Source organism: Anopheles coluzzii, chromosome 3 (genome assembly GCF_943734685.1).
Source record: "Anopheles coluzzii chromosome 3, AcolN3, whole genome shotgun sequence".
Taxonomy (NCBI): domain Eukaryota; kingdom Metazoa; phylum Arthropoda; class Insecta; order Diptera; family Culicidae; genus Anopheles; species Anopheles coluzzii.
The window spans coordinates 45,595,948-45,621,903 of record NC_064671.1 but is presented as its reverse complement, the minus strand read 5'-3'; the positions used below and the strand labels follow the sequence as shown (position 1 = coordinate 45,621,903).

The window sequence follows — 25,956 nt, the reverse complement described above, 5'->3', positions numbered from 1 at the left end:
CACACCCACACACTCCTCTAAGCCTTCACAGATTCGTTCGTTCGCATCGAACCGTACCGAAAATGTGCAAATAAGCGCAAGACTGGCTCCCAAACCAACCGTCCGGCGACCCGGCCGACCGGTTCGAGGGTCATCCGGTTGCACTTATTGCTACACAGTAGAGCAGACCGTCCATTTTGTTTACCAACCACACTCCGTACCATACTCGTACTCCGTTTCTGGTGGGGCTATTTTCGCCTGACTTGCTACTCAACACCCACCGAACGCGCCACTCCCGTTATGGGCGAAATTTTCACCTACTTGACCGTAAGTGAACATACACATGGGAGAGCAAGAGTAGCGCACACCACCACTATCAATACACAGCGCGACAGACATGTGTTCTACCACTACCGGGGAGCACCAGGACGGTCGAACCATCCTCTTTTCTCCTCACCCTTCTCTCTTTTCCCTTCCCTTTAACTGAAATTCCATAATTGTGCTCTTGTGCGCAGTAGCAAACATTTCGTATTCAACGAAATCACGTTTTGCATACTGGCTACTCCCTTTCTGCCTGCTCGCCAGTCTCACACACACATCGTACCCCGCCGATCATGAAACAGTCCTTGACCACCTTCACGGGTTCATGGGCTCTACACTGCTCGCTGATCCCCCACTATCCTCAAAGGCCAAGCAACGCGGCAGCGTCATCATGCAAATGTTGCTCGGTCAGATTTTTGTTTTGCATTTTCCATTTTCCACTTCCTATCAGCACTCAGCCCGCTTCGCTCATCGCCCATTGGCGCCGCATCGATTGCCACTGATTTGCATTCACTGCACGCACTTTGATCTGATTCTTTGGTCAGTTAATTTTACAACCCTCGGCAAGCGAATGGTCCAGCCTGTGTTGGCACAATCCGACTGTGCCCAAGCTGTTTGGTCCGTCCGTTTGACATCTTTGACCGTCCGATATCGGTATCTGATATGTGTGTTGAAAAAAAAGCAGATTAGTTGAATGGAGAGTGTTGTGTTTAAAAGCAAAATATCAAAAAATCTATACAATATCATATGATATTTATTGTATTGAAAAGTAAATATCGATAATGATATTTCATCCAACAATCAGTTCAAATAGATAATTATAAAAAAATGATAAAGAAACGTATAAAAAAGGCGCATATAGAGTTGAGAGTGAATGGTTTTGCATGCTATTCTAGAAATCGTCGTTTCCCCCCAATCCATCGATGTGAGTATGAATTTTCTAATCTATGTGAGACTCTGTTGCAAATTAAACCAAAAAAAACTAAACCGATTTGATTGTACCTTGGTTTGAAACTAGTAGGTATTTTTTAGTAAAAGACACCTTTATAAATAAAAATCTTCTTTTTACTTGGTGTACAGTTATCATATGTACAAGTTTTTTGTATTACTCATCCCTTTAAACACTCAACCAAACTCCCAAATAATTGCATACAGAGTACAAACATTATAGCTCCAACTTCATGCGCAAGAACTTTAAAGCCAATGCATGCGTAAGCCAATATGCTTTGATACATTCCCAACCAAACACAACACACCCACAAACACACATAAACCATCTGATAACTGTTCTTTGATAAGCATTTGTTTTGCATTCTATTATATTCAATACATTTAATATGTACGCACCATCATGTACTGCAACATGAAAACGTTTACGCTTTTAAATTTCAATCACGTTGTGCGGAATCTCTTTGTGCTCGTTTTCTATTACGATCGACAGTTGATGATATACGATGCCATTTGATTAGAATATGCTTTTACAAAAGGCAAGGTAAATTAAATAAAACTGTTGTTCCTGAACGGTTGACAGTGGCAACATCATTGACATTTCTCGAAATGTAAACATTTCTTTCGTCTATCATAAACGCTAGTGAGTGTCAATTAGTGAATAAACTGTAACAGCAGCTTAAAATGTTCCCAGCAGAAGCACGAAACAGCGTAGAAACAGTGCAGAATATTATGACATTTGATTATTATATGCAGTATCGTAGCAACAGTTCATTAGTACGCCTCACCGCACTGAATCACAATTTCAGCACATTCATAGTGGCAGAGAAAATTGAAACTTTAATCGCAAAAAAAGAACGGAAACATATTTTGCCAAGTCAAAAGTCATTATTTGTACTTTCAAAAAGCTCCTGAAAGCAATGTGACATGATGGTACAAAAAAGCACCATGTTCATTATATGAATAAATCGAGAATCAGCGCTGCAGCAACGAATTGCTAGTTTTATAACATTTCAGCTGCAGGGACGAAACGAGTTTTTTTTAAATTCTCTTATCACATGCACACCTGGTGGATGTGTCGAAATACGTCGAAATAATTACTTTTATAAAACTTTTCAACGCAGACTAACAAAGTGAGGTGCTTGATAAAGCGGTGGATGGTTGGTATGGATTAAGGCTGTTTCTAACTTGTGTGTTCAGTCCGTTTTCAGAAAATGAATTCAACACTATGTATAGCAAAAACTTGTAACGTTGAAAAGTTAAGTTGTAGCAGAGATGTATGTTACTATTCTATGATGAACGAATGCAGAATAATATTAGTTAACATTATCTTTATTTTAATAAAATAGTATGTAAATTAATATATTATATGAGTACATCATTTAGTACAAATGTAGTATTTAAAGTCACATATATTCTATGACAATGTATGAATCTCAGCAAAAAGTTTGAAGGTTTGTATGTACGTTTGTTTGTATGTTGACTCAAATGGAGCTGATGTGTTTGTGGGTTGTCGATCCTGAAAACGTTTTTTTAGTACAGTCAACCCAACACTTCAAATTAAAGTTTTCCTTACGGTCCAAAGCATGCACTGCTGACATTCAGACAGAAACAAAATATAAAGTTTCACCAGCATTAGGCTTCCCACAAAAACATACAAATCAACAACAAGCAGCACAAAACGAAGGAAACACATGCACGGGAGCAGTAAAAGTCGAACCTCAAAATGAGACATTGTGGCAGTGTCGACTACTGCACTTCACACCATAACTTCCGGAATATGCTGGCAAAATTGTGCAAAACGCAAAAAGGCTCTAACACAAATAATTCACCCAAAGGCGTTCTCCAAGCTTCGTCCTGCGGTTTCCACTTTCGGCCCAGTGTGCCTGCACAGCAGAATCCAGGATGTCAGCTAGTTACGTATAACGGGGACCAGCTGTTTGTTGAAGTTGTTGGTGAAGGTGAAGCGCAATGCAATTAAAACTTTGCTCCCATCATCGTCATCATCTCGGACGGGTTGAAAGCGACGGTGGTGTGAAAATCTGGAAACTCTGCGGTCCCTGCGGAAGCAACCTTGGCGAACGCAAAGCAAATGTTGCTCGGGAGTTTTACTCGGTTTTACCTTCGCTAAAAACGAGAGGAGTTATTAAGTGTGTGGAGCAATATGCTGAAGGGAATCAATACATTATTTTCAGTACTATTCAACATGACACACGTTTAGCACCATACTATCAATTATTGAAAAGGAAACAGCACCTCCATATGAATAATTAGCCTTTCTAGATTAGATGTCTCCACAAAATGAGTTTTTGTTTCATTATATTATATGATATCGAAGAGTAACAGGAGTATCGTTCGTAAAATTAAATATAAATTAAATGTACGACAATTTGTCTCTCAAAAAATGCTCAATATTATTGTCTAACCATCTGCATTACGCATAGTTGAAACCATATTTCAATGTAACTGTACTTTCAAATCTTGAAGCAAAACACAGCAACACGAATACTATTATACAATTTCCAGAATATTCTACCCAGGTATCAAAGCAACAAAACACTCCATGGAATGATAACTAAGAGTGTAAAGTGTCTTCTGTAAAATGAATTCCTTGAAACTTTTCGTTTCGTCGAGAAAACCCAAAGACGCTTTGCCTGTTTCGTGATCATACAGGAACGGAGGATCTGCAACGGAGGGGAAGGACAAAAGGAAAAGGTTGGACAATTTAATTAAATTATGTTCATCTCCACCTTCCGTCTCCAGCAGCCTTCCATACCAGCTCAGTTGTGGTGCCCGCTTGGCACAAGAGGTGGATTTTTATTACGTTATTCATTCTAACTCCTCCTCCCAGACGAGTCAATCCCACATGCCTGGCTAAATTTCGATGTCGCACCCGGCCATAGCTTCATGAGTTTGACATTGGGGATGAAGCGGTCTTGACAAGAAGCTTGTCCATCTTCCAATCAACCTGACAGGGACGTCCGCTTCCAAGATTTGCAGGAGTTGTTTTTTGCCGTACATGGGGTAGTAAGACAACTATATAAAAGTGAAAGAATGAAGAAGGTGTAATACTTCGTCGTGTTTAATTCGTCCGTTCATCCAAAATAAATCATTGTATTCTTGTCTTATTGTCTTTTATTCTTTTTCCCAGTTATAAACTTTTAAACAAACACTTCTGAAACAAAATTATGTAAGAATATAAGAGCATTATTAAAAAAAACTTAAGATGTCAAAAAGCTTGGTTTGATTTCCTCTCATTCTACAGCGAAATATTATACAAACGTATTATAAAAACTTGCAACCCATACAAAGAGTTACCTTCACGGAAGGACCCGTCATTTGATGGTACTCGATTCATCTAATACGACATATCCAAATTGGAATTACAAACTTTCTCCAGTTAACCCGTATGTTGGGAAAATAGGAAGTCAGCCGACTGTTACAGGGTAATGATCAGCCAAAGAAAGCATTAATAAAACTGTTAAAAACAAGTAATCAAACAAATAAATAAACGATGTAAAAAAACAATTGAACTAAGCTTCACAAAGTGATACGTGCAAAGCAACTGTCTCGCGTCACTAGGGCAGGTACTAGGTTTTTATGTTTACTCATTTGATTGCTTTATTACAACTTACTACGCCTCATTATGCTCGATGAGTGGCAGTAAAAGAGTTATTTAAAATAATACTTTGTTTGGACAAATCCTTTCTTTCAGGAAATGCTATAGGAGTTGAAAGTAATAGGACATTAGGAATGATATTAAGTACAATTCAAATGATTTACGAAATGTTGCTAATAGTGTCATAACATTTCTTTAGAAACCTTTCGTAATGCTTACAGCCACAATTCAACTGTCCATTGGAACTTAAATGCCTAGTTTTCTTCAATTCCGCCATCTTCAGCATGAACACAAGCTTGGAAATTTAAAGCCATTCTTAAAGCAAATGGACAGAAAACCATCAACACATCAGCTCACACCCTTAGCATTGCAACCAAGTAGAAAGAAAACACACGGGACGAAATCTGGGAAAACTTCAGTTCAGCGCATGTGCAGCATTCCACCGACCAACCACCAATCGTGCCTTTTTTCTACTGGTAGATCCACACAGGTGGGGTGTTAGTATGTGACAACGAAATTTGCGGTGAGTATAGTTACAACAAGAAGAATGCTCTCATACGTTCTTGGTCCAGTTCCAGGAGTTTCCTTCGCCGTAACGAAATTGTTGCACCATCGAATAGCTGCTCCGATAGGATGATTTCTTTAGAAACACTCAAACAAAATTTTTTTTTGTTGCTTAAAATGTGATAAAATTAACATCATTTATATCATTACAATTACATATCATAACTCATTTCATGTTTTCCGCACATGAAACGTCAAATATTTTTATCATAAAAAACCTATCTAATCCTAACGAATACTAAACTGTTGAGTGATACCAGTTAGTTAGAGCCACATTTTTCGAATTTCACATTTAGGTCGTCTCCGCTTTCGGGCCATGTTTCTCCGTACATTTGTTTTTATTCCCTCTACCAGACAAAAAAAGTGTACAGATATTATCATAATTCACCCAAATTAGTCGTAGCAACAAATTACACCCCTATTAACATCCATCCAACTAAGCGGCTTTTTCTTCGGCCTTTCGGCTTGCATACACATTCGGCACACGAGTCCATTTAACGCTGCTGCTTCACACCAAGCAAACAAAGTAAAATCCTCAGCGTAGCAGTTGCCGCTCGGAGAGGAAATAATGAAAACAAACGTTTTCAGCCGGTTAAATCGGTGCATTTTAACACTCGCTTCGGATTCTACAAATGGTGATGTTGATTTGGAGATTTTTCTCGCGATGAGTTATATAAATAACAATGTTGCACTCAATTCACTCAGAAAATCTTGCGTTGTATCGCACCATTTATCATTTTTAATTTTCTACAAATGAGGAAAAATACCTACGGTATCCGAAAGCTATCCACATACACGCAGGTACAAAGCACTCAAAAGCAAATCAAATCGTGTCTAGCTTAAACTATGCAAAGCACGTGAAACAGAGAGATGAGTTCATTTTGTTGGCGCCCAACTACCAGCTTCCCTATATTTATTCACGAATAAGTGGTCCACCCCAGGTAAGGCTTTTCCCTTTTGTAACGCACACACACACAAATACACATATATAAACCCCGATGATTGTGAAAGGGTTATACACACGCAGATTAAACATGATTTTAGTCCGCGACAAATTTTGAATACAGATGTGTAACCGAAACAGGTGACATGGTCAACAGCTAGCTAGCAAGCTGGCTAATAGAAATCAGATCCAGACCAGACAACCAGTTCCCATACACACCCATGCTCCAGGCAGCAATGGAGTTAACGAAATGAAGACATTTTCTCCCAAAACGGTACCGCGCGCATCACACAGCTCCTGCACGATTGGGAGCTCATTTTATCGACACAATCATCATCAGAAGTCACCCGATCCGGAATCGACGATTTACACTGTCTTTCTTTTACGCTTTTTGTTTCTTCCTCTAATGAAGTGATGACGATCCTCGATCATGCGGCAAAAACGGCATGAAGATTATCGCGTGCACCATCATCGCACGATCGCGACTCATCGACGTGTGTCGATCGGTCGACGAGATGGGGGATAAGGTGTTGCTGCCTTTCTTTCTCCCGAGCATCACAATATTACAGACATTGCTCCACTTTTCGTGCTTTCTTCCCGGTTGTCGAGGATGTCGGATTCAGGCGGTGGAACGCTGTTTGCCTAACCGAGGGGGAGGGGGAGGAGGGCTTCGCCATCTCCCGGCCGGGACAGAGAAGCGGTAACGGAAAACAGGACGCACCCTGTCTGCCCCGCTGCCTTTGATTTGATTACGTTTATGGCTCTCGAATGGAAATCAGAACCTGCAATTTCAGAGTTCTTCAGTTCTGGAGGCCCAGATGGGGACATGGAACAACTGGTCGCCCGAACGCTAACTCGATGATTATCATAATTTTTGTTTAATTTTACGAGCGCTTTCTGAGCATCACGAAAAGAGAGAAAAAGAATATATGTATACGTATAAAGCTCCCTAGATCCACAGGCAGCTAATGATGACGATGATGCGGTCGTCGTTCATAACCAGCGGCGAAGCGAAGCAGTCGACGCTCATTTAAAACGGTTTAACATTAATAAGCAATGCTAACCCAATCTTCACACATTCCCTTGGGCGAAGGTAAACCCAAGTGTATTGGTTAATAAAATGGAACGAACACAAAAAAAATAAACGATATAGTTCTTAAAATGGATACGCGTGTTCCCGCTTTGAAATGGTAACGAAAGTAGATCGGAATTTTACGACAAGTTCCGTTACAAAGTATTTTAATTGGTATGTAAAATGCCCCATTTGCTACTCTCTTTGCTAAAGATACATCACGTCATGTGTTATTAGGTTCGTCACTTGTAAAAAAAGTCTCTTTTATGTGCAACCAATAACATACTCATAATTTCTTGTGTTTGTAAAACGAATACATTAATTGATTATGAATTTAAGTGTTTTAATATTGCGACACATCTGTTCGATATAACAAACAATACAAACTAAAATAAACATTCTGCTTACGGTGCATTAACCTACTCTAATTCCATAGCGTTGCTCCAATAAGATGAAGTGTTTCCAACTGTACGGGACAAAATCAAGCATGCCCTCCTACAAAAAGCAAACATATACCAGGCGTTTAACACTTTATCTTTTTTATCATAGCAATTATTAAGCAAAAGCACGTGAAAAACGGTGTTAAATAATCGTTACAAAAAATCTAAAACTAGTAGTAGTACCCAGCATTGAAGAGAAGGAAAAAAGTAGGACGTAGGGTAGGAAAAACCTCACACCTCATGATTATTATTATCACTATCAGGCGATCACTCTCGCACCTGAACGCACAATCATGCTGTTTTCTACGACCGCGAACCCCGATGCCACGACACTGATGGTGATGGTTGGTTTTGGGTACCGACGGCATTTTACGGCTTCATTTTCTGTTCCTTTTTTTCTGCCGTTGTACGTTCCCAGATGCACTGGAAGCAGCCAATAATTAATTGCTGTCCACGATTCCCAATGTTTACCTGCACACTCTGCCCTGCACCGGCATGTACCAAAAACTGTTGGTCATGATTATTATTAGAGGAAGATTTCAAATTGTGTGGCCTACACACTGCGTTTCATTTACTGCTCACAAACATGCTGCTTTGCTCGCATTCCGAGGTACTTGTGTGCGGACACTTTTCACCGTCGGATGGCGAGCGATTTTCCGCCAATTCCCAGAAGGTGTAGGATGGAAACGGCTGGACCCTGGTTCATCTTTTTCGACGGATAGAAATGTGGATAAGAGGTAGACTTTTCGACAGAAATTATTTTGGATGATTTCACAGAAAACGAAAGCATGATGCTGACTTTTTTTTTTGACTATCAAGTTGTTGTTTTTCAGGTCCCTAAAGGGATGCGGAATCTTTAGGACATATGTTTTTGTTTTTTGTTTTTTGCTTTTTACTTCCTCAGCCGCTTGCCACCGGTGCGTGTTAAGCCGCTGGTTACAGAACGGAGAAGGTAATGGTTAATGCCCTAACCATCAGTCGCATTTTTACCCAACACAGCAGCTGCGAAATTAGTATTCTTTCGATTCGGTTCACGTTCAGTTCATTTCTTGCACAAATTAAGCACTATATCACAATCATCCATCAACCAAATTACTCAGAGTATAATAAATTCAGAACACTTGCAAAATAGATGAAATTTTAAACGCACCACAAACCGATAGAAACAAGGAATAAAAATATGCACATATAGTCACTATTCTAAGCTGCAGGACGAATTTGGATCATTTCATTCGCCGTGAACTCCTATAACGCCACCAAATCCTGGATAACTCTCGAACGACACTTAAGAAGGGTATGACACACCATTCAACAACAGGATCTTTTACCGATTATCAGCGATTGCTTTTCCTATGGCTGAAATAGACACCATCAATCAGAACTGCATTCAAGTCACAAAACGGTGGGAAAAAGTCTTACCATATTTCAACAGCAACTGCAAAAAAACCAATACAACTGTAAATTATGCCTACATAAAACAATAACAAATCCATAAGTTCTCAACGATCATACCTCCCATAAAAGCAAAATATCTAAGCACAATATAAAATAAAACAGGTTTTGTCTAATTTTTCATCCTTTTTAGTAGCATTGTTTTCTGTTAACATTGGAATTTTGCAGATCGTACATGTTTCTTGTTCGGGTTGTTTTGTTTTGTCGTTTCGTTCACAGTATTATTACATTTGTTCCGAATTTGTATACCTGTCTTCTTCCTTCTATGCCTCGCTAATCTGTACTTTGTTTATATTTTGTGTACACATACATCATGTCTAGCGCAGTTTATATTCCGACGGTTTATTTTAGCGATCTTTTATTTATTATCGGGACCCGGCAGCTATAGAGAAAGATGATGTCGCTCATGTTCGAATTCGCTTTTTTACAGTGCATATTTTTATCATTGGTTTGTGTGATTTCTTTTCATCTATTTTATTTATAGTTCATTTGTTGTGTGTATTTTTCAGTACTTCTTTTCCTGGTTTGTGCTGCATCTGTACATACAAACTTGACTAACTTTCTTTCTTTTTTGCAACGCCTCGCTCGCATTCACGCACTACAAATTTGTATTCTAATAATCTCTCCATGAATAAGAAAGGATTCACTTCCGAAAAGAGAAACAGTTCTATTTGAGAATTTCAAAAGGTAAATATATTGAAAATATTGTATTACACAGCTAAAATAATTCTCACTTTTGATTTTACTGGGCAATGATGTTTGTGAACAGACGAAACAAATTAATGAAAACAATGGAATATTTGTTAAAGTGAATCATTTCTTTTTCGTTTTAGTTGCAAAAAGTTGCGAAGGAAATTTGCCATCAAGGCGTATGACTGTCCTACTCCCACAAACCAATGATCTATATTCAATGAATTTGAATTCACCGCTGTACTTATTCTGTATAAGCTTTACTATATGAAAATGATAATAATATTGGGTACGCAGATACGTAATAAACATTGCTTGCTTGCTTTTTACAGAAATACATTCCCAGCGAGTAAGAGAGACTTTATAGAACGAACTAAAAAGTTAAAGTGCTGGGTTCCTAATTTGCCTCTCCATTACAAATAATTCATATCTTCGAGTCCATCTTTTTTAAAGTTATACTAACAGCAGCTCAGGATAGAATAGAGAAACGTAGCCTAACAACTAAAACCTATTCACAAGTGTTCTTGTTCGTATGTTACATTTCACTTACCCGAACAAAAGGTAAGCTTTCGTGTTCAGTTTTGTCTACTCTCACTAACATCATCGATAATTTATCGACAGTAATATTAATATTAGATCTGATTTGCCATAAGATTTCCTCGGTACAGTCTGTACATTATATTCCACGTTTAAACAAAAAAAATATATGAAAAGTAAACAAAATAAAGAAAAAATAATAATATCACACATTACACGTAAAAACGTCGTACTTTGCGCGCTCCAATGCTTGTCTATGTTTGCGATCGACCCTGCGATCGACGACGAGCTTCTTTCATCGATTTTCTTACTTTGAAAAGTCCCTCTCTTCGTAGCTGAACCGTTGGACAACATTTGGACCTCATATTTACGTCGAGATGGAATTAACGTTAAACAACTTGTATCGAGAGTAGTTCGCTTCTGTGCCATCCAACAGGAAGTGATAAAACACGGAGTGCTCTAGTGCATGTCTTTTAAAGAGCTCAGCTCAATTCTACAGCAGTAGACAAAACTGATGGATTGCGTTCAATATTTACACGTATGATTCAATTGTTCAAGAGATTTCTTTGATGCAACAGATTAACTGCTCCCTGAATAATCCTCATCACTAAAATTGTTCTTTTTGTTTTCATTTCAACACCTTTTCCTGTGCTATTTTTCATCATGCGTAGGTTGGATACTAGTTCCACCATCAATAGCTACACCGGAAATCAATAAAAAGCGTTCAATGGTAAAAGCTTCATACCCTACAATGCCGAAATATCCATTGGCAAAGTACGATGGTGATGATGGTGATGATGGTATGGCGAATCCGGCGGAGGATGCTGTTGAATGTGGTGGTGATGGTTCGAGGCAGCAACAACGGCCGCTGCTGCTGCAGCAGCCGTCCTAGCAGCCATCGAAATAGCCGAAGACGATGAGGCCGGCCGATCATGCGATCGCAGAACACCGATTTCACTACCAATATTCATTGATCTACCCTCAGCAGCTGTTCCGGGTTCATCGCTATCATGCGTCGCCGATAGTGCTGTGGGCACCGTTACAGCTTGTACCAACCCTGTCGCACTGTCCACCCCTGCACTAAGACAGTAATTCCCAACAGCACTGCTTGCGGACGTACTTGCCACCGAAAGAAATCCGGTTGAGTCCTCGCGATCGGCACAGTTGGTACCATCACTGACACAATCGACCAAACCAACACCACTTCCACTCGTGAAGCCACCAAGCAAAGCAGCAGCAGCAGCCGCATGATGATGATAGTCGTGATGGTGATGATGATGATATAGATGATGATGATGATGATGGGGAGAGGGTGCCATGTGCATGCCGTGATGATAAGAATGGTGAGCATCATCATCGGGATCCACAGCAAGCAACGGTGGTTGCACATCGTTTCCATTGGTTATTGAAAATCCGAGGGCAGGAGTTACGGCGCTGATTAGTGCCGCATGGGAATGAGGAGTCGACGACATGAGTCCACCAGCTCCAAGGCCAGCACTACCAAGCGAAGCGGAGGCAGTTGTTGCATTTGATGTAGCAGGTCCCGCGAGGATCATGTTGCTACAATTATTGCTATTGCCAATAGCTGCAGCCGACGACGATGTGCCTGAGTGGTGTCGGTATGCGGATAATGGAGATGCACATAGTGGCGGCAATCGGTCAAAGGAATGTTGATGAAGGTTACTACTGCTGGTGAAAATTGAACCACCTGAAACGACGGCTACCGCAGCAACCGATTCCTCCGTTGGAGAGGCAGCACTACCTCCATGATGGTCGGCGGCATTACCTCCTGCTAGTGCAGCGGCAGTACTGCTGTCATTACTATTGTTCCTGGAGTTGCATGGTGGCGTTGCTGCAGCAACTGTCGCAGTCGCATGATGGTTGGTGGACGCCGTCGAAGTGACCGAAGCGGATGGCGATGTTGATACCAGTGCTTTCGACACACGAAGCTGTTGCTGTTGGTGATGATGGTGCACCAAGAGGTCCGTCGCGGTTGCGGCCAACTCTCACATGTGTGAGATCGGTGCCATAGATCGCAGAACCTGCTGCTGTTGTTGTTGCTGTTGCTGGACCTGCTGGTGCTGCTGAAGGTGCTGATGCTGCGATTGAAGATCGGGCGACACACTGCTATTATGCTGATGGTAGTGTTGCATTAGATGATTGCGATGATGTTGCTGCAAATCTGAACCACCCGTCTGCTGCATATCCGGAACGTGGTACATGTTGATCAAATGACTCAAATCGGCTGCCGTCGATTGCTGCTGGTGGCCTCCGCCAACTATATATTCTCGCTTCATGGTTAAGTTGTTGTTGGTGGCGGACGCGATCGGACTGGGTGACACTGGTTCCGATTTCACGCTCGAATCACTGGGACTGTGGCTTTGGCAGGACAACGCACTTCCGGGCTGGTGGTTTAGTCCGTACGGGGATCCGGGCTGCTGCTGGATTGTCGTACTGTACGGCGAACCGGGCTGCTGCAGTCCACCTCCGCTGCCACCGTAGGGAGAGGTTTGACCACCAGATACGGTACCTCCTCCGCCTCCACCGCTTCCTCCACCGTACATTCCACCGTAACCGGCGTTCATGTAACTGTTCAGGGATCCAGCCGTAGTGCCGGAAGCTGCTGCCGCAGCCGCCATCTGCCCCATTTCGTACCGGTGGTGGTGATGGTAATTGCTCATGTAGTGCTGCTGAGACTGGTAAGCTGCCGCCGATGAAGGATCGTGCATCATCGTGTATCCATTTGGCATATAGCCATTTGGAGGCATCTGGTGGTACATATCACGATTCGCTGCGGCTGCTGCCGCCGCAGCCGCTGCTGCTGCCGCCTGCTGCGCGGCCAATGTGGTCGACGATCCACTTCCGCGCATCCCGCTGCCCTCGTTCGTTTGTCCAGCGCCCAGCAACGAGCCCACACCGAGCGGATACTTTTCCTTGGCTTTCGTCAACGTCTTCGTCTTCCGGCGCGGCCGGTACTTGTAGTCCGGATGCTCTTTCATGTGTACCGCACGGAGCCGCTTCGCCTCGTCGATAAATGGGCGCTTTTCCGTCTCGGACAGGTCTTTCCATTGCGCCCCAAGTCGCTTTGAGATCTCCGAGTTGTGCATCTTCGGGTTGTCGGAGGCCATCTTTCGCCGTTGACCTCGGGACCAAACCATGAATGCGTTCATGGGTCGCTTTACGCGATCGGCGTTTTGCTGGGCTGCTTTGCTCGTGTTGTTGTTGTTGTGATTCACACCCAACAGTCCACCGGTACCGTGATGATGGTGATGGTGGCCACCGCCAGCGGTAATGTGATGCTGGCCAGTAGTAGTCATTCCCGTCGGCGAACTGTGCTGCGAGTGTCCTTGCCCTGAGACGAGACCGGTCGGACTCAGACCGGACACCGGCTGTTGCAGGGGGCTTCCGTAGCCACTGCTGTTGTTGTTGTTACTGCTGCTGCTGCTGTTGTTGCTGCTCAAACCGTGGCTCATATGGTGTTGCTGATGTCCACCACCACCGCCCCCGAGCAGGTGATGTTGCTGTGCGGCAGACGTCTGATGAGAGGAAAGCTGCGACAGACCGGTGTTCATCATGCTTAGCGATCCCAGCGCCCCATACGGCGAGGTACTGTGGCCATGCAGAGACGATGGGTGGTGCGGGGGCATTGTGGCATGTAGAATGCCACCCCCTTTCATATCAGATTCCATGGTCAACATGTTATTTTGCTGGTCGTTGTCGTCGTCGTCGTAGTCGCCGCCGCCGCAGCCGTTGTCGTTGTCGCCGTCGTCGTCGTTGTAATTCTCCACAACAGTGGCAGTGCCACCTGAGGTGCTTGCAGCCGCCTGCCCCGTTTCACTAACGTGGTTGAAGAGTCCACTGTGTCTGGAGACGAACAGTTTCAAAATATATCGCGAATTATATTATAATACTCCAGGCTCATTAAAAATCCAACACCGAAAAGTAACACATTCACACACAAACATGAGATCAATTACAAAAAGCGCGAGCCACGTACTAGCATAACAGACATTGTGCTCTTTTGCAATGCTCCTATTGTTTTGATAACACACGGCATTCAGCAACACATTTTCGATCGATCATACAATGCAAGCACTATCTTTCAGTTACAGACATCACCTTATAAGCAGGCAATTTACCCTTTAGCGCATGCACTGGAGTCAAACATCCTTTCAAGCAGACATCCAATGCTTCCTCGATCTATGGATATTGGATTAGCTAACGCAGACACTATTCAGTATCTTTCCAAGCAAAGGACGAAACTCTCTAAAGCTCTTCAATCACTCAAACATTTCACCGTTTGCACTCGCTCAACTTAAGCCTTCAGGAGTGCCAGATTCCAGACTGCATCAGAAGCAGTATTCGAGCATACACTCACACACATACATACATTTAAATAGACACTAGGCACGGGGAGAGGTTGTACTTGTTATTCGTGGGGATTGCCTTGGATGATTACAATAATTATTGAATTAATTATTTGTGTTTACAGGATTCGGTGTAAAAATGTATGAATCCCTTCCTGTTTCTTGTGTCTTGGTCTTCATCGCACCACTAGAATTGACGCATAAACTGACACATTTACCACAAGGTTATGAAATTCCAGACAACAACAGTTCACTGATTGCACTGATTACTCTCTGCACTGAGGCGTACTGGATGCAACACCCTAATGAGCTTAATGTTTACGATGATCACGTCCACATGGCATATGTTAGTCTTCCAAAAACTCGAGTGATGCTTTTTCAACGAATCAAATTTCGTCTTAACATTAACTCATGATCCACTTTTACACACGGCTCACTGAGAAGGCAACAACATCGGTGCCTTTCTTTATGCCTTAAGCGATAAATAACACGCGGGCTGAAGTGTTGCAGCTCTGACCCTTTAGCAAAAATACGTCAATATACCGCCGCGGAATCAGTAACGTGCGGAGCGGACGCGATGCCTAACCACCGGGGACCGAAACGCGAGAGAATTACGACACACTTGCGAACGCAGCACCTTTCCGTTTTACTATGAGGGCTCGTTCGTGGCGAAGCTTGTACCGAACCCCGAGCGTTTTCAAAAATCGTAGCAAAAGCGTGTGCTTCTGTGGTCGTTTCTCCCGGCACAACCCAACCAACCGAGGAGTGCTGTCACGCTAGAACCCACACATACAAACTCACGGAACGGAACCGGGCCGAACACATCTATCCACACACAGAGGAGACACGGGGAAGGTAGCGCGCGACAGGCCAGCCAGGTCACAAGGGTTCTTCAGGTTGCGAGTAGGATAAGCCTCCGCACTATTGGAGTATGTTGCTGCGTACTCTGCATCACGTTCGGTGTGACGCGGATGAGCGGAGAAGAGCGAGCGGAGCACCGAACCGAGAGCATCGGGTCTGTCCGAGTGCCGTGTAACCCGTGCAGGCATCCCCTCCAACAATTCTAGGGACGATACGGGACCAATCAGAGTGAGAGATCTTCGGCGGCCTACACCGCTACCCCACCAACACACTCTTAACAGAGCGCGATGCTCTCACAGCATAAATATGAAACTGCTGAGAGTGTGCGTAAAGTTGTGAGAAGTAGCATAATCATCACACCACCAAACCTCTCGGTCTCGCTAAGGGTGCGCACTGGCAAGACAGCTGCACGAATCGGCACAGGTAAGTTCCGACAAAGCGTCAGGGTATCATTTGCTCTCGCTTCCACTCACTACTGACCGCGACCCGACCCAAGCCATGCCAGACAATCTGGCTGCAACGGGGTAGCGCAGTATACCGCTCTGCCTGGAAAGCAAACACGCGTTCATACTATGAACAAAAAAACGACCAGCTTTGGCAAGAGGCGTGGCTACATGCAGCAAGACATGTTTTATGGTACGTTAGGGGTTGCAAACAACGTTGCCAAGTTTTACACCCTTAGAAATGATGTTGCTATAAAAATCAGCTACTGAGATGACAACGTTATGCAAACATGGCGGTGCGAATGAAACAGTGCACCGTAAACTCACTTTCACAATTGCGTTACGCAGGATCTTTGGCTGTGCTGTGTGCTATAAAATAGCATCATTCATTCGAGCGCAGACCATACCAATCCACCATTCATCATACCTTTTCTGTTCCGTGCATTCGATGTCCTTGGCTCGACGTACAGCAGAGTTTTGGTGATAGAAACATTTCACCACAATCTTCTAACGTGCAGCGGGACAATATTTTGAGAGCGTATCGCACATGTACGCAAAAGGCATATACTTTATGCCGTAGTGTTCCAGTTGAACATCACCGACGGTATTGTATTGATCGATCGAGAGGAATTTTCCAATCGTTTCCAAAACGCCACATTCCTTTTGCTTCCCCTCGACCACTCTCTTCGCCTTCACATTCGCCTTTAGAGCGTGACAGCCACCCTCTGGTTCGTTCATTGATTTCTTATTCCTTACATAAAAAAAACAACACAAGAGGATTTGATGATAGGTTTGAACTTGCATTGAAGAGGCGAAAAAAAACAAGACCACGAGAGCAACCTTAGTAGGGAGTGGAAATAAAAATCAATCTACTTATTGCAACACAGCATTTCCACGTTTTGCCACAATTACGATGAGCGCGTAGCGACGTTGATGATGAAATGATGATAACAATTTAAATAATAGCAATAACAATAACAATCATAATATGAATCATTCATGGACATTTTTATGTTTCATTTGCTAAGTAATCGTTCATTGAATTGTTTTTTTTAATTTGCACTCAAAAACGAGATGATAAAAAAAAATTATTTTTAAAACAATGAATGTTATTATATTTTAAATTACACTAAGATATTCTTTAATATAGAAAAAACATAAATAAATTGATATTTAAATAGAGTAGCATGTAAATTCCAATGTTTAAACCGATGACCGTCTATGGACGGTGGATGCATGACGTCACACATTACAATAACGAATTGACAACAACATCAAAACTTTAATAGGGCTTCATCAAAGACACACCACCGTATCCTATTGCGTGCGTTATCCTGCAACAACTGTATGCATGGTACAACTATAACAAACCGTAAAATGCGACAACCAAACAGGGGCCACGGTGAGATGATGGTGTGTTTGCAAACCGGCGCACTGCAAGCAGTGCAACTGATCATGTAATCCTGTTTACCCAAATACCCACCCATCCAAAATAGAAAGAAGCGGGAAGAGAGGCAAAGGATCTCGTGCAATAGAAGTAAAAAGATCGAATGTGACGGAGCGAGTAGTGTAGTGCCGACAACAGTAGCGAAGTGAAGTATGGCTTCGCTCCGTACAAGCAAATAAACACTTCTTACGTCCCCTTCGCTCGTGCGGAGCAGAGTTCGGTGTTTATTGTTGATTGTGTACCCGAAAATGTCCTTCTATAGGACGATGAATGGAGAATCAACAGGCGCACATATGAAACAAAGCAGCAGACAAAAACACTTTCACTCAACTTTTCCTTAGTGACACTACAGCTTCTGTATCCAGAAGCACTACAAAGCCCGTGAAGGTTGACACTGTCTTTAACTCGTTAGCCTGCAGTTGTATCTATTGCCAAAATACAAATTCGTTATTCAATCGCTTGCGAGTGTTGTTTACTTTATTTTAAGAAAGTCTTTCTATCATCGTCACATGTTTGTATAATTAAAACCACTATCGCATAATCTTTTTGGTAGCTATTGTGGTTAGAGTTTTGACTTCACAAAATAGCTGGCTCTCATAGCAATAATGACAATTAGCACAAAACTTGCTTGTGAGGTTTAACAATGAATTATCATGTGCTTCTTCGCTTTGTACACGATTAGATTCACGTAATTATCATTCATTCAATGCTTCTAATACATTTCAATAAAGCACTAGAAACATGTTTGCATCTAGCTTCCTGCATTTATGTAAGTCACCGTATGCCCTAAAGAAAGAGCAAATAGACGGGGTCTGTGTACAAGGGCAACTCGAAAAACAATACAGAAAGAACCCTTGTACTTTTTTGGTGGATATAGAAACACCATCTCACATGTTTTCTTCGGCCTAGGGTATAGCTTAAAAATGCAAAAATGCATGTATCGCAGGAAAATGTTAGCATGTTAATCCTCTTTCCATACGGATATCAACACTGATAATTGAACGACACAATGTTTGCAGTGATGCACTAACCTAAAAAGGATAGAATATCTACAAGTTCAAAAAAAATCTCAATCGTAACACGTTGCACTACAAATACTATAAAAAACACAGCTCCTATTCCTCTAAACGACAGACCTTTTTCATACAGATTCGTGGCGTTATTTTTCGTGTATCGATGGATAGGTAAAATATAAGCGTTGTTTATAACTTAAGGGGTCACTTTAATGAAAAATATACATAACAATAAGTAGTGTTAAGCAGTAAATAGTAAGAAACATTACCGTACTACGTACATGAATATTTGATAGATGTGAAAAGCGATCGAAATGGTAAAGTTTGTACCTCGTTACCTGTTTATTGATGTTGCAAACGCTAAGTTAAAAAAGCTAATAATAATTCGGTAAGCGCAAAGGCTGATAATAAAAATAGCTGGTCACTTGGTCATCAACTCGTACGACTTAGTAACATGCCCGTCATGGGTTCAAGTCCCAAATGGACCATGCCGCCATACGTGGGACTGTTACTATCCCGCCTAGGGGGGAGGGGGGGGGGGTGGTGTAATCAATAAGTCATTGAAAGCCAACCCCACAAGTGATACAGGCAGGCCTAGACCGACAACGATTGTTGAACCAAAGAAGAAGAAAAATAATAAATGCTAATAAATAGTTTAAGGTCTGATACTATTTTTAGTTGATGATCGCTATTACATAAAACATTATAAAATGAGAATACACGTTCCAATAAATCTGTCAATAATATATCATAATAAGTAATATGCTAATTTAAATCATTATACTAAGCATCAAAGCAAAGCTCATTGAAAAAAAAAAAAGTTTTTCAACTAAGGACAAAACACACAAAATACCACACGTCTAAACCTTCAGTGCAATATGATATGGTGCGTTATATGTCCTACCGAACGGCGATTTCTCACGCTCATCTCATACGCACATTCATAAAACTAACTGCACGTTTGTTCAACTTGAGGACAAAGCAATATTTGTAGCTGCCCACGAGCGTACACCCTCCTCTTTAGTACTCAATCTTTCTGAAGCTCGTTCGACGCGTTCCCTAATCGGCCCTCTCCTCCTTTAAGCCACGCTAACTAGCTATTAGTGCCAAACCCGGAACGAACCACCACCGACATTTTCCCCTTTATTTCTTCCAATCTTTCCCAATACTCCAAGCGTCCCCATTAGTCACTGCTTAAAAAAAAGGAACCTCCGCTCACTCCGGTAGCTTTTCGCTGTTACAAGCTTACCTTTACCGAAACAAATCATTATAAAATAGACCTCCGGCAAACAAACGCAAGCCACTGGACTTTAACAGATGTACCACAAAGAAACAACGCTATGGGTAAGGGGGAGTAGTGGTAGACTGGCAAAACGGGAACCCTAGCCAAGAAAAAAAATTAACCATAGTCATTACCGAACCGACCATTACCGGCGGGCGCAGCGCAGCCACGACGTTGACGATGGCTTCAAGCCACAAGTAAACCGTAAACGTTTCTTTAGATGGTTTTGTTTTTTAGTTCGTCCTTCGTTTTGCTTTCTACCATCAAATGCCTGCCTGAGCTTTCTGCCAGTTGCTCTCCATACCCTTATGATTTAGTTTTTTTTATTCCTCGCCTGATACCTTCTTCCTCACCGCTGGTACAATGTCTTTATAAAATAAAGAAAGCTCGTTGTAATGAAAATGAAAAAAAGAGCTAGTGAATAAAATAAAAGAAGCGACACACCGAAAACTTCTCAGCTGAAAGCGTCTTGTACCAGATATTAAGGGAAGAAACCGCTATGAAGTAGCATCGTAGTACAGCCAGTAGCATAATTTTCATAAGAAGAGCAAACCTAAGACTCGAGACGAAAAGGAATGCGAGCTAAAAAAACAATAAAAAAAATATATATAAAAATGATGAAGAAAATAATCCATCCAGCCATCCATCCAACACTAAGAGCTCATGCGCAAAAAGTTAAATAGGAAGGTGTGTTGAATAAAAACACAACCATACACGTGGACAGCGCAGTTAAGACGGAAATGGTTAGCCCACACGACTAAACGTCTTCTGCAAGACAAACACAAACTTAGGTTACGTCCTGGGTTGAACGAAAAGCTGACGGTGTACACCCGGCAGGGCAGATATTGTAATGAATCTTAATCTGTTTGGTTCGAATGAAGAAATGAAATATATTGGTAATTAGCAAAAGTAATTAACGGAAAGGGATTTTGGGTACAAGAAAATGGTGAACTTTTCAATCTCCGGTAAAAAGAATCTTCGATTCGACTATTCAATGATTAAATTGATAACATTTCGTGGTGCTGCTTGATGACCACTAGAAGTAGGATAAAGGTTGTTGCTATAAGAAGAAAAAAAAATCTCCCGTAAGAATAATTAATCAACTATCCTACGTACAATTGTAACACTACTGCACAGCGCTGATGTATGAAGAGAGCGATGAAAAATTGCCTCGACTTTTTTCCCTCTCGCTTACCATGCGAACTTCTTCAGAGACCCATACGTCTCATGCTAACCCGTGCACACTGTGGGCTTTCTAATAGGTCAGTAAAAAACATCTTTTTTCTTTGTTAGCGGGGTAAAATAAGTACGGGCCTTAGGGTAGCCATGTAGTACCACCACCTTCCCATGCGGAAGAGGAGAAGGAAGTTGGAACCTTCGAAGCAAGAATGAAAAATTATCATGTTCGGTTAATTAAGTTGATTGATTAATTAGTATTTTAAATTGCTTCCACGTTTCCAACGGCACTAAGCTTCTAAAGCAAGCAACATGTTCTCATGCTTTGAGCTCCTTCTTCTCTTGCCACAAACGGTGAAAGGTTAATATTGCAAAGAGCTTACAGTTGAATGCCCGGCTAAGGATAGCAAAACCTTACTCCATTAGCACATGATTATGAGAAAAACTAACTAACATCATGTACACAAATATACATAGGCCACTAGAGTATGCCTTGGTGACGTCTAAACGTTAATAAATGACCACACCTTTCGTAAAGATCAAAGACAAGTGGCGGTATCGATTTCTCCTACTCAAATGAACATAAAAAACGTTCTTTTAAGCACACTAGAACAGTGATCAAGCTTGTATTGTTGACATTCTTTTTAAAAATTCTAATCAGTATGAAATTCAAGTTTATCCATTAATTTATCATCTTTCATTTGTCCTGGTCGATTTGATGTAACAAAATTTAATCCCTTCTCTACATGCTATATTGTTTAAACATGCTATATGTTATAAGTATGACCCCGGTTCATCATAGGAATATAATACGGCAATGCAAAATAACAACTCGTCCTTCTGATGTACTTTCTTAAAAAGTGCAATAAACCAGTGAGTATAGATTAAGTTCAACCATTTAAATTCTTTTAAAAGCCGTATTTCGCGCACATATGCACAGTATCTACCGTAAGGAGCAGAACGTCCTGTTAACCACTTTCACCTTCTCGCCGTTATTTTATATTTCCAGCACTTTGCAGTTTTATGACCTATACCAATACAATACTATTGATGTTCAAATATTGCATAGCAATGGAACGCCTAGAAAGCACCACGCCCTATACTATGCATTACAAAATTGAAGCAAGCCCCGGTTTGCTTGTCTCAAACAACAGAACAATTTTCATACAATAACACTAACCTACTCTTGTGTGTCTTAGTTCTTTTGAATGGTAAAGGTCGTCTGTTTTGCGGCAAAAAGCCACAAGCGCGACTGAAATGCATACAGCTTTGTTATTGTTTTGTTTCGTTTCACACATGCGGAACACAACGCTCTCCTATCGTTGTGTTGCCAATACACGGAAACGGCAGCACGTTTCTTTACATACTGCCTGGTTTAGCATTGATTTTATGCTGGCAAATTGCTAACCGTAAAGATGTCTGGTTCGAGTATCCAGACCCATTCACCCACAATAACACAACAGAAAGACCCAGATTTCATTCATCGAAAGGCTGGTGTAATCCGCCAGTGTCCGATCTAAAGCTTTTTGTTCCGCAGGTGTGATAGTCATTCAGAGCCGTGTTTATAGGTTCAATGTTCCGAAGGGGGCCCCCGGTTCATCCATTCATTCATACAGGCGGCCATTCTCTGGCGGCTGGCAGCCATAGAAGGGCACCGCCATCTACCAGTGGTGTAATGTTTGCGCATTTCAAAAACGGCTCATCATCGACAACGTTCGCGGCAGATCATCATCACCAGCAGCAGCAGTAGCTCTAACTTTACAAGAGCAATTGAAGAGTCCCTTCTTCTCGCCCTTCTTTTTCCATTCTCTACCCTTTGCCAAATGTTCGTATTCATTGGTAAAATCCATTCGGCATGCCAATGAAATGATCGATAAAGTCAACAAATCGACTTGTGTTGCCTATTGCTAGTACTGTCACAGGCGCTCGGACTACTCGTGATTCCTTGTTTCCCGGGCGTGGGACGATTTGATACTCAAGTATAGAACACGTGGGGATTAAGATGAGCAGCAGGAGCAGAGCAAACGTTACATCTGTTTGACACATATTTCCCACAATGGCAAGCAACAACAAATACCGTTTGCAATGTGCTTTAGTCCAGCTAATTTATCGATTATTGAGTCTACATACCTTAACAGGGCCAACTTTTGAAGCAAGATATTGGAGAAAAATGCGTTATCATTGCTAAAGATGTTGTTTTCAGCGACGCTAGCCATCGTAGTAGTTATGGGTGACAATGCAGGCTGCTGAAGCTGATAGCGCAGCACCGTTTCCAGAACATCCTCGTCTTCTGATTCAAACATCTTCCTTTCTTGGGCTTCTTACAGGCTGCCTAGTACTCTACGGAACAAGCTTCGGTTGAAACCAGGGGTGTATTTTAGTGAAAATTAAAAAAAATTGTTTTGGTCTAAAGATGTACACTGTACGTGGCCAAGCAAAAAAAAAAAAGATATGGATTTATCCAAGGCCTGAAAAAGAGAAAAGGAATAGATGGAGAAAAATAAGGGTATAAGGTGTAGCAATTATTGTTCACACGTATTTGATATAAAAATAATTTCCCATTTTATATACAAGACAATTTAATACGAATGCGAAAGACAAAGATTTTGTTTATGAGATGGGTTTTGAGATGGATGGGCACGTGCTCTTTAAATGAATTTACGAATTACAATGTTACGTACAAGAAGAAGGTAAATCAAAGCAATGTTTTTAATATACATACATCAAACTCACACTTTGACAAGGTTCGAACACGATGCTGAAGTTTAAGGATTATTAGTTTTAAAAAAAGGCATTTTCCTTCTCAAAAGAAAGTTCTGAAAATATCTTCGTCTTCCCTTCCGGAGCTGGATGAAAGTTTGTCATAGCTGGTATTGTGCCATGCTCGATTGTGTCGTCATTTCTACGATCAGACCCGGCCGCGTGCTAATGAATGACCTTGAATGTGTATCCGACCGGGAAAAATGTTACGTAATAACAAAACATTCTATGCATTTTTAATTTCAACAACATTGGCTACAATCGTTCACAACGCCAAACGATTCATGATATAGAGTTGTATAAAGTTGTATACATAATTGCGGATAAAGTGCACATGGTAAAGGAATTAATATATAACCTACAATTATGCCATGAACGTAATTGCGTGGTAAGCAGCACTGCACGCAAAAGAAAACAAACAAACTAGGCACATTAATCCCTTGAATTAGTTTGTCTTAGAAGAAACCGATTTAAATGCACACTTTCATATTGTTTTCGGTATTAAATATGGCCTGGCAATTCAGAACGCATGCTTACCTGCTTCAATCAATCCGCTCTTAACAAAAGAAACTTGACCTTTCTTCAATCCTTCTGAAACAATGTGGCACTTCCTGCTAAAACTGTTCGGTGTGTGCTTTGATTGACACTTCTTTGCTCGGCATCGCATGATGGCCAACAGATCCGGCACCTTGATTGACCAAGATCAATACATGCAGGTGTTTGGGAAATTTGACTATCGTAAAATAGCGAAAAAAAAACATCCCAACAATGTTAAGTATAATGTTTAAGTACTTTATTCTCTTCCGAAATTTTGTTTAAAATTTTGGACAGTAACGAAGGAATAACATGCGTTAAAAACCAAACAAAAAATCGTTGCCATCGATCTTTCCGTTGAAGGTCACTGTAGCTGTCAGTTGCGAATGCGCTTTGTGATGATAACAAACGGCTTTTGTTTTCAATACGCGATCGTAGAAAATGGCCTACAATTGTGCGGTGCCGGTTCATTGATTCATACCAAATCTTGTTGCATTGCTGTGATAAAAAGAGTTTTATAATGTTTAAAGCTACAAGAATAGACAGTGCCGCTGAAAAACGGTCTCTAATTAGCAAATCTGTATTGGAGTAAAGCTAGAAACACAGGGACACACACACGATGATTACAAGTGATGTGAGTGGCTTTCGTAACCGTAACCTATTTGCACGTATTGACTAGCTATATTGTTTTTCAGCAAAAATGGTTCCTCTTTTCCTGTGCCAGTATTTCAACGGTGTGTGATGGAGCTTTACAGATGGCTGATACACTCATTCGCAGATCGTTTATGGATAATGTTGGAAACGATGAAAATGGCCTTTATCGGAAAGCTTCCTTCATTGCATGGTAAGTGAGTAAAAGCATTATTTTTGGTAATATCGTGCGTGCAGCAGTTTTATTGTCACTTTTTGGCCATGCGTTCATACAGAAGGTAAAATATTGTTTTTTTTAGAATTAGATGAATGGATTTTTATTGGAGATCTGTTTGAGGCATGTATTTACAGAAGTAATGCTCAGTAAGAGTCTGCACAACTTGAAACTATGTGATAGGAATTGCCAAACCGCTGCAGAAATGAAACGCATAGTCCTGAGAAGGGATTGATTGAAACATGCCCGGGTGCCGCAAAATATCGTAAAACCTAGTCAGCGTTAATATAATCAACGAGGATGAAACAATTTTCCCATTGTTGCAAGAAGCTGACCGATGCGAAACGGTCTACCCCCTACAAGCAAACCGTTGCACCAGCAAACAAAGCTAGTTGAAAAAAGGTAGAGCAAATGAAATCTACAGAATGACGCTGTGGTTTGGGTGTTTGCGCTGGAGAATAGCGTAAGCGATACCAATTTTCCAATTATTTGTCACGTTCACTTCTTCCTCACCAAGATCGGGCTGAATTGATGCGAACGCAGACAGGATGCGAAGATGTGCTGGCGAATCGGCGAATAAAACAGCCATCTCACGACGGTTCCGAATTGGCTGGTTAATCATCGGCTTGAGAGGTGAATGGTG

The 25,956-nt window shown here is 41.5% G+C and overlaps 2 protein-coding genes across 2 annotated transcripts; both read right to left on the bottom strand.

Moving 5' to 3' along the window:
* Positions 1 to 9,430: 9,430 nt before the first annotated feature.
* Positions 9,431 to 12,571, bottom strand: LOC125907237 (protein roadkill-like; the record flags this gene model as incomplete). The annotated part of the gene is made up of 1 exon (XM_049608352.1): positions 9,431 to 12,571. A coding segment is annotated over one exon (1,260 nt), but the record flags the coding sequence as incomplete, so codon positions are not given.
* On the bottom strand, positions 12,569 to 24,550 carry LOC120957474 (transcription factor SOX-3-like). Its single transcript, XM_040379694.2, has 3 exons — positions 24,452 to 24,550; positions 23,285 to 23,622; positions 12,569 to 14,429 (listed from the first exon to the last, which is right to left on the bottom strand). The coding sequence occupies exons 2-3, from the start codon at positions 23,455 to 23,457 to the stop codon at positions 12,572 to 12,574; spliced, it is 2,031 nt and encodes a 676-aa protein (XP_040235628.2). The 5' UTR covers positions 23,458 to 23,622; positions 24,452 to 24,550; the 3' UTR covers positions 12,569 to 12,571.
* Between the last annotated feature and the right edge of the window lie 1,406 nt (positions 24,551 to 25,956).

Coding starts and splice junctions, on each gene's coding strand:
- LOC120957474 (XM_040379694.2), bottom strand. CDS start 23,457: ATGTTTGAATCAGAAGACGAGGATGTTCTGGAAACGGTGCTGCGCTAT. Junction 14,430..23,284: donor CAAAAGTTGGCCCTGTTAAG/GTATGTAGACTC, acceptor GTTCGTCTCCAG/ACACAGTGGACTCTTCAACC.